Raw genomic sequence first — 10000 nt, forward strand, 5'->3', positions numbered from 1 at the left:
TGTACGCGAGCATCGTCTGTCACCATGACCAATGAGTCCTTTCCTAAAGAAAGCAAAAACTGTTAGGGACCAGGATGCAATCTGAGAGTGGGATTATAAACACAGACTTGGATTATAAATCATTATAAACACAGACTTGGATTATAAATCATTATAAACACAGACTTGGATTATAAATCATTATAAACACTGACTTGGACTATAAATCATTATAAACACTGAGAGTGGGATTATAAATCATTATAAACACTGAGAGTGGGATTATAAATCATTATAAACACTGACAGTGGGATTATAAATCATTATAAACACTGAGAGTGGGATTATAAATCATTATAAACACTGAGTGGGATTATAAATCATTATAAACACTGGGAGTGGGATTATAAATCATTATAAACACTGAGAGTGGGATTATATGTCAGGCAGGATGACTATATATGACACTTATAAGACCATCTAACACCTCACCTGTTATAACTGTGTACTGTCTGGTAAAAACAGTGCAGTTGTGTAACAAGACTTTATGACTAATCTATGAATGTGATCATCAGATTTTTTCAGTCTTTAATGAACTGAATTTATTTAGTCTTATTTATATTTATAATTTTGTCTTTTCAAAAATTTAAACCTTTATTATTATTATTATTTGAAGAGATGCTGATGTTACATCACTGACCTCTACGCCGCTGAGGCGTGTCTCGGTCAGCATGATCGTCACGGCGCTTGTTGCCAAGGTCACTGGTATTTACGGTAACTGTGGCTTTGATCTCCATCTGGGCCGCTTTCATTCGGTCATAAAACACCCGGAAGAACTTCTCTGACTTCTTGTCTTCAGTGAGTCGTTTATAAAAAGAGCGCTGCAGTAAAGCAGACATACAGACACATGATATCACACACACACACACACACACACACACACACACACACACACACACACACACACACAGGTTATATGTTCTGTGTCGATTCAGACCTGTATAGTGGTGTTCCCGCCCTCCAGCAGAGCGATAGCCAATAGTATGCTCTCCTGAAAGACACGGTCACTATTTGTGTTCATGATGAGATCAATGACCAGGTCAGATGCCCCCTCACGGTCCAGATGGCACTGTACTTCTGTTAGAGACATCTCAGCCCGACCTACACACACAGACACACACAGACACACACAGACACACACAGACACACACGCACACACACACACACACACTGTAGCGCACTTTCCTATAACATTTATGATAGTAAGTGCTTTAGTCCATAGCAGTTGTACCCAGTAGAACATGTACCTGATTGGTTCTTGCTTGGACCTGCAGGTGTGAGTCCTGTGTTAGTGAAGGTGGTCAGACTGTCCCTCCTCCCTCCAATCCTGAAGTTACCATAGTAACGGTTCACCAGTATCTGCCTCAGAGCTTCTCCCTGTGTGAGCATGTACGGTAACTGTCAGTCTGTGTGCGTGTGTGTGTGTGTGTGTGTGCGTGTGTGTGTGTGTGTGTGTGTGTAGCCAGTCATATGTGTACGTGCAGAGATTCCAGGACTGAGAGCTAAAGGTCCAGGCGTCAGGGGGTCATGGTCACATACCCTTCTGTGATCCTCCTGCTGTTTTGGTGGCAGATTCACATCCACCTGCTGAGTGAGTGAGTAAAGCAGAACACTAACGCTGGGTTAGTCATCACCACCATGCAGCGTGAACACACACACACACACAGCATCATGCAGCTCATTGTTTAACATCATGTGTATTGAGAAGATTAATGATAATCACATGGAGAGAGAGAGAGAGAGAGAGAGAGAGAGAGAGAGAGAGAGAGAGAGAGAGAGAGAGAGAGAGATTTATCAGTCAGAAAGTAAAGAGAAAAGAATTAAAGAGAAAAACGTGAGTAACATGTCAGTGTTCCTTCACCACTAATAATCACTGAAGCTAAACATTACTGTGTGTAGTTTTGTGGTATACACAGAGCCACAGCGGTTAGCCTTCTCCTCTCATAGCTCCAGGGTTTATGGTCACACACACACACACATACACACACACACACACACACACACACACACACACACACACACACAAGGTGCAAGGAAACCGGAAAACCCACATGGAAGTGAGAAGAACCAAACTGAGGAGACATGAGGAGACATGAGGAGACATGAGGACACATGAGGAGACGTGAGGAGACGTGAGGAGACATGAGGAGACATGAGGAGACGTGAGGAGACATGAGGAGACGTGAGGAGACATGAGGAGATGTGAGGAGACATGAGGAGACGTGAGGAAACGTGAGGAGACGTGAGGAGACGTGAGGAGACGTGAGGAGACGTGAGGAGACATGAGGAGACGTGAGGAGACATGAGGAGATGTGAGGAGACATGAGGAGACGTGAGGAAACGTGAGGAGACATGAGGAGACGTGAGGAGACGTGAGGAGACGTGAGGAGACGTGAGGAGACGTGAGGAGACATGAGGAGACGTGAGGAGACATGAGGAGATGTGAGGAGACATGAGGAGACGTGAGGAAACGTGAGGAGACGTGAGGAGACATGAGGAGACGTGAGGAGACATGAGGAGACGTGAGGAGACATGAGGAGACGTGAGGAGACATGCTACACGCTACACCGCCATGACATCAGCTCTTACAGGTGTAATACTGAACAGATCACGACTTTTATTTATATTTTTAAATCTCAGTAACACAGTATGTTATTTATAATATGATCGTAATATTAATGAAAACTTCCACAACACGTCCACAGGGTCCTACACTCACACACACACTAAACACTACACTATAGTGAAGATTTAGACAGAAAAGGACAGAAAAGGACAGAAAAGGACAAACGTAAAGGAGAAAAGTTAAAGAGTACAAGAGGTAAAGATGAAGAAAAAAAAACAACCTCAGTAACATCCATCTCATCATCATATGCCATGAGCTGTAACAGAGGAGTGAAGGACAGCGTTAATGAAGCACATGCTTATTACAGCTGTTATAAAGTTTACAGTAAATGCATAACAATGTGCTATAGACACAAGTGGGTGTGAAGAGTGTGAGAAAAACATGCATCATGTGTGTGAAGTAATCTGATTTCATCTGAACAAATCATTACTCAGGTGAGATAAGAGGAGGACATAATGGAGAAAGGCCACGTGGCTTACAGTTAATATGACAGAGAACAATCACTCTGGAGTCATTAGTCATATCTCACACATCTGTTCTTATTCATGATCAGTATCAGACACTGAGGGGGGGGAGTGGGTTGTGGGTTCGAGTCTCGGGCCGGCCCTTGTGCAAGGCACAGAACCCCCCAACTGCTCCCCGGGTGTGTGTTCACGGTGTGTGTGTGTTCACTGCTGTATTCTGAGTATGGGTCACTGTACTTAGCCGTATGTCACGTCACTTTCACTGATGCTGAAATGCGTTCCAACAGAACATATTAAGGAGATCTGATGTAGCAGTTGCCATGTTGGAAATCTCCCAAACAGCTCCCAAACATTTTACCCATCAGACCCAACAGGCTCTTACTGGGGAGGGTGGAATCCTTAAGGATTTTAAGAGCAGACCTGGAGATGTGTTCAGGTGGGGAACAGCTCTCTGCAGGGCTTTGTGGTCCTGGGATGAACACATTCCTTCTAACCAGTATTGAATGTTCTCAGGATCATTTGGAGATAATCTCAGATGATACATTTGTCTGGATTTCTTCACTCGGTCAGGTTCTCCAGTTACTTTATGCAATCTCTCCACAGGGGTTTCACCAACCGTGAGTGGAGTGAATTTCTGCTGCTGCCTCAACCTGAAGTCCACAGCAAGCTCCTTAGTCTTCATAACATTTATTAACCTTTTATTTCCTCTGGAGCTCTTGGCTGCACAATTCCACTGGACTACAAACTCATGTAAAAAAAGATTATTTATATAATTACATTATTTCCTATGAAGTGTCTCTCAAATAATTATGAGGTTCCCTTCTGAGTCTGGTTCCTCTCAAGGTTTCTGCCTCATATCTTCTCAGGGAGTTTTTCCTCACCACTGTCAGCTGTGACTTGCCCATTCAGGATAGATGTTACAGATATATAATAACTTCATTCTGTGGCATTTTCTATACTGCTATACTTTCTAAAGCGGCTTTGAGACAACGTGAATTATTTAAGGCTCTAAACAAATAAATGTAATTGTATGCCATACAGTGTTGATGTGCTCATTGATGGAGATTTCATGCACATGTCGCTCAGCTGCCTGCCAAATGCCATGAATGTAAATGTAACTGTATTCATGGAGACAATGAGCCTCCACCAAGCTGCTTGTCATACGTCTCATCAGAGTGTTTTAGTCTGACTGATTGATCATTAACAGATTTTTATGGCTGTGTGTAAATAAATTTCCCAGGTGATAATGTCTGAAGTCTCGCCTCCTCCTACCTTTTCTCCATACCCTCGGTCTTTGGTCATCATTTCTCTGAGTGTCTGCAGAACTTTGATGCACAGACGTTCTTCGTTCTCCTCCAGCAGCTGCTTGGTGTGTTTAATCAGCCTGTTACCACATGAACAATGATTTAACCATCTCAAAAGAGATGAAGATATTGTTAAGCAAATACCACTGGTGTTAAAGACGTGTCTTTATGTGTGTGTGTGTGTGTGTGTGTGTGTGTGTGTGTGTGTGTGTGTGTGTGTGTGTGTGTGTGTGTGTGTGAATTGCATACTTGCAGATGAAACCTCCGCTCTCACACTTCCGATGAGCTTCAGTGTGTTCAGGAAACAGCAGCTCTGGACGATGGAGAACATCCACCAACACGGACAGCTCCGCCTGGACCAGAGGCCTCAAACGCTCTTCTAGTGCTGAGACTATGTCCTACACACACACACACACACACACACACACACACACAGGGATGAACACACTGTAGAGATGTAAACTTGTGCAGGTTGTGGGAGTCCCATTATCACCTGCAGTCTCTCGATGATGTTGCGATAGTCCCTGGAGGCTGTGAGGACGAAGCTGCGAGTAGCGCTGCGAGCAGACAGTCTCCAGCTCAGAGCTGTTTTCTGAACAATGTTGTTGGACTTGATAAACAGATTATTCACCAGACAGTCCAAATCCACTGGGATAGCGATCGCTCGGCCTTTAGCTGTAAAACAGATGTTACACAGATTTATGTTAGTGGCTGTTCACATCTCCCCCTTTTGTGGCTCTTTAATTCAATTCAATTCAGGTTTATTTGTATAACACTTTTTACAGTAGACATTGTCTCAAAGCAGCTTTACAGAACATAAACATAGAGCAGAAGGTAAACATAATTAATAATAAACTGAACGTTCAGCATGCAGGAACATTCTAATGAGAAAATGCTTTAACTCTGAATCAGCAGGAAGTGAATCACACTGTGTTTTGGGCTGAAGTGCTTTTCTGTACATGTGATCTGTGGATGTGAGATAAAGCACAGAGCTGCAGGGGAAAAAGAAACTAGGGATGTGACAATATTTATTCTATTTGAGCTTCATATAATTATTCATTCATTCATTCATCTTCTACCGCTTATCCGAACTACCTCGGGTCATGGGGAGCCTGTGCCTATCTCAGGCGTCATCGGGCATCGAGGCAGGATACACCCTGGACGGAGTGCCAACCCATCACAGGGCACACACACACACTCTCATTCACACACACACACACACACACTACAGACAATTTTCCAGAGATGCCAATCAACCTACCATGCATGTCTTTGGACCGGGGGAGGAAACCGGAGTACCCGGAGGAAACCCCCGAGGCACGGGGAGAACATGCAAACTCCACACACACAAGGTGGAGGTGGGAATCGAACCCCCAACCCTGGAGGTGTGAGGCGAACGTGCTAACCACTAAGACACCGTGTCCCCTCATATAATTATCTGCTCATTATTCAGCTCAGTGATCTCTGTGCTCAGGTCAGTTGTCAGATATAGTGCTGATTTATTTAACTTATGAGTGAATGACGACTGCATGTAAGCATTATGAGGATGTTACACTGCTATTACTAATAAAACCCCATCACATTATATCCCTGTATTTGGGTCTGTTTCTGTTTCATATGCAACTGTGTGACAGAAACAACATTCCTCTAGGATTCTGGTGCTACATAAAGACACCGAGCTACATAAACAACACAGATCTAAGAGCTAAAGAGTCAAAAAGAACCTATTAACCTCCTTCACTGAGCCGGTGTTTGGTTGTGAAGACTTTTAACCCTGAACTGTTTTATGTTCTTACACAAAGCAGCGAGATCAGTTTTCACACACAGTAGATAGAGGATGTGAGATGAGGTCTTACCCACGTCACTCAGGACCTTTATACATGCCTCCACACTGCCCTTCTGACTCGGGACCAACCAGGTACAGTGATACACACGGAACACACCCTGCAGAAGCTGAACAAACACCGGCTGCCGAGTCTGAGGCACAAACACAAACAAACTCCACAGATCAATCCATCATCTCAACAAGAGCATTAACAACTGAGGATTTAATAAGTTCTGCCCTGAGGAACATTCACAGCACAGACTGCCCACAGTACACCATGAGCTCTGGGCTCTGATTGGTGGTCAGGTGTTGGTTAATTTTCTCTAAAAGCAGCTCTGACAGGAGCGCAGATTTATATTACATTACATTACACTCTATTTCTATAGTAACGTAACTATACATTAATAAGAGATATATAACATGTTCTCTAATAAATAAATAATTATAATCTTTGACAAACTGATAAGATTCTGTTATAGAAACTGAATCAGTTTGAGTAGGTGACAGTATCTGCTTATTGTCCTGTAACCGAACACCATCAAGTCTTTATTCCTTCTGTAGTTTGCTTTTTGTTTATGAAAGTGGGCGGCGGCATCTCTCAGGATTACTGTGCTCTGATTGGCTGCTGTCTGTGTCCCTCACCTGGAGGCTGGTGCTCTGGTCAGAGAATGGAGAGCTGAAGAAGGTGGTGACGATGCTCATGATGGTATCAGTCACATATCGCTCCAGAACCATGTCTGCATGCTTACGGTCACTTGTATTGTTACACACCTGGAAACAAAGGTCATGCAGAGGTCATGTAGGTCACATGGGTGTCTGACATCACAACACAGTACAATAAACAGGTGATTTCTTTACTGTTACTCAGAGAACAGGATCCAGGTTTAACTACTTTAAGGTGCTTAAAGTCACACTATTGGACATACAGAAAAAGCCCTGATGTCTCTTGCTCTAGCGACCGTGTACAGACCCCCAGACCCCCAGGGCCTCAGGGCCCTACACTGAATTCTTAGAGAATTTGCAGATCTTCTTTCAGACCTGTTGGTTAACTTTGATAAAGCGTTAATTGTAGGAGATTTTTACATTCACGCTGACGATACAAACGATGCTTTAGATTTAATAATATCACACAGAATAGATGTCACTGATATAGATATCATAAGTGATGACATCACAGACCATTACCTCATAATGTACACACTACCTATAGAACAGACTAACTGTGTCTCACCACGTTATCGACTCAGTAGAACTATTATTCTGACCACTAAAGACAGATACACAAATAACCTGCCTGATCTGTCTGGACTTCTCTACACACACAACTACAGAGCTTTACAAGTACAGGACAGGAAGAGCTAGATAAACTTATTACTACAGCTACACCAACAACATGTGTGTTAGATCACATCCCAAATTAAATTACTGTAAAGAGTGTAACATAAAGCTGGCGAGCATCTTCTTAATATTATTAGGTCAGAAACACACACAATACATCCCATAATATTGTGCTCTAATACATGCACATTATCATTTAGTGCTTGCTTATATAATGAACAGCAGCTACATTAATTCCTCTCCACTCTTCTCTTTTCTGCCCATCCCAAGACATCCAGACATTTTACAAGCTCCGGTTGTGTTATGTGTCATGAAGGTTTAGAAAACTGAAATGAATTAAACAGAATAATTGACTATGTTACTATTAAAGAGCTCTTACTCTGCAGATATCCACCAGGAAGTCATCAAAGAGCTTCCACATGTGATTACTGGTGTAGATCTCCTTCATCTCCACCTCTGTGTCCACGTAGCAGTGATTCAGGAAGTTCACATATGCCATCTTCACCTGGGGGACAAACACACGACTCAATCATTTATTTATTTGGGATTTAATTTGCCAAAGATCTGACAAATCTATCATACAACAAGATGGAACATAATCAGTTCGGTGCCTTGTTCAAGGGCACCTCAGTCGTGGCCGGCCTGAGATTCGAACCCACAACCTTAGGATTACAAGTCAGACTGTCCAACCATTAGGCCATGACTTACCCCACAATCCTGTAGTGATCAGTATTTTGTGGCACAGATAAGAGCAATGACATGATGGTTATATTCACTGTATGATGGTCAACAGAAAGATATTGAAGTCGGTAATATTTCCATCTCCATACAGACAATTCTGTCAGATTACAAAGTTATATAAGGACTCAAACCCCATAGGGCTGAAAGTGAGCCCTTATAAATGATAAATTAAAGGCTGATATTATAACTTAGATGGTGTGCATACGACACAAGGACTGTGCTTTAACTACAAAGATCCCACTATGATGCCCAGCCAATGCAGATTATTACCGTATTTTCTGGGAAAAGCTTGTTTTTTTAGATGATATAAAATGGAACAGATTGCTTATGGCTGATAAACACACTTCTTCCCTCTGTTCTGTCTGTTTTATAACTGTATTTCTCTGATTAGGACAAACATGATCATCCGATACATACAGTTGTACTCAAAAGTTTGCATACCTTGGGAGAATTTGTGACCATGGAACAATCATCAAAATTCCCAGGTGAAAAGTTTGCATACCTTTAGTTCTTTGTATTGATGTGCTGTTGTCCCCTTTAACATCAATGGTGTCATGAAGTCTTTTGTAATAATTGTGCTACTGCTATCAGCTCTACATATGAACACGTCCTCTATAAATGACCCATAATGCAGCTGTGTGACATCTTCAACCTGCCTAAGTTCTCCACACCACCACACCGCTGTGTTCCTCCACTGGCTCCTGTAGCTGAACACATCAGGTTTAAACACTGATGCTGACCTACAAAGCCAAAACCAGACCATCTCCCTCTTACACCAAAGCCCTCATCACTCCTCACACTGCACCTCACACCCTCAGATCTGCATCTAACAACTAGCTTATTCAACTTAAACTAGCACTTCCTTCCCTGTTTGAAGCACATATGTTTATATAAAACAAAAAAACCTTTGAACAATGCCAATGTTTTAGACTCATGGTATCTTAAGTTACCAATGACAGAGACTTGGGCACTTAAGCACATCGCTCTCAATAAGGGCATCTGCCAAATGCTGTAAATATAAATGTAAAGAGGACCAGAACCTTCAGCTGTTCCTTCTGTATGCACTGGAGGGTCGACCTTGTCTTGTGCTTCAGATCATTGTCATGTTCAAGTCCCTCCTTATTGTTCTCCTTAAAACATCAGCACTTTGTTCCACAGCAGCCTGTATTTGTCTCCAAGGTGTTTGAACGATTTGTCTGTCAGTAGTGAGTGAAATCCTTTAATCTCTACCTCATTATGGCTGAGTATCAACACCGCCTCTTATTTTCTGCCTCTTTATCAGAGTCTGAACAGCACTGACTGGGATTTTCAAGTGTTGAGATCTTTTTATATCTTTTTCCTGTTTAAAAGATCCTCTAGCAGGTCTTTAGTGTTCCCCATGGTGCAGTATCCAGCCAGTCAGTGCATCATGAGCTGAGACACTCACTGTATATTTATGTACAGACACTAATTACAGTTACAGTGAGTCTCAGGTGTGGAAACGTCCCTTTAATAGACATTTAGAGCTCGTGTGTTTATAATGTGGCCAAACATTCAAGGGGATGTAAACTTCTGATCAGTTTCTTTAGGTGATTTCAGTCATCATAAGGGATTAAAACGGAGTCAAACAGCTACATAATAATAATTATAATTATAAGAAGAAGAAGGAGAAACAATTATTTTG

At 42.4% G+C, this 10000-nt stretch overlaps 1 protein-coding gene across 1 annotated transcript in view; it reads right to left on the minus strand.

The window, feature by feature from the left end:
- The window catches only part of itpr1a (inositol 1,4,5-trisphosphate receptor, type 1a), a 93117-nt gene that overhangs the window by 38501 nt on the left and 44616 nt on the right, over positions 1–10000 (minus strand). The window contains exons 34-45 of the mRNA XM_047814058.1: positions 7976–8101; positions 6901–7029; positions 6290–6410; positions 4927–5108; positions 4683–4831; positions 4402–4513; positions 2886–2921; positions 1579–1626; positions 1287–1416; positions 977–1140; positions 680–860; positions 1–43 (exon numbers count right to left, since the gene is read on the minus strand). The exon at positions 1–43 is cut by the window's left edge and continues 211 nt beyond it. Coding sequence (XP_047670014.1) covers positions 1–43; positions 680–860; positions 977–1140; positions 1287–1416; positions 1579–1626; positions 2886–2921; positions 4402–4513; positions 4683–4831; positions 4927–5108; positions 6290–6410; positions 6901–7029; positions 7976–8101 — 1421 coding nt within the window. The remainder of the gene's footprint in view (positions 44–679; positions 861–976; positions 1141–1286; positions 1417–1578; positions 1627–2885; positions 2922–4401; positions 4514–4682; positions 4832–4926; positions 5109–6289; positions 6411–6900; positions 7030–7975; positions 8102–10000) is intronic.

Source organism: Tachysurus fulvidraco, chromosome 5, assembly GCF_022655615.1.
Source record: "Tachysurus fulvidraco isolate hzauxx_2018 chromosome 5, HZAU_PFXX_2.0, whole genome shotgun sequence".
Taxonomy (NCBI): domain Eukaryota; kingdom Metazoa; phylum Chordata; class Actinopteri; order Siluriformes; family Bagridae; genus Tachysurus; species Tachysurus fulvidraco.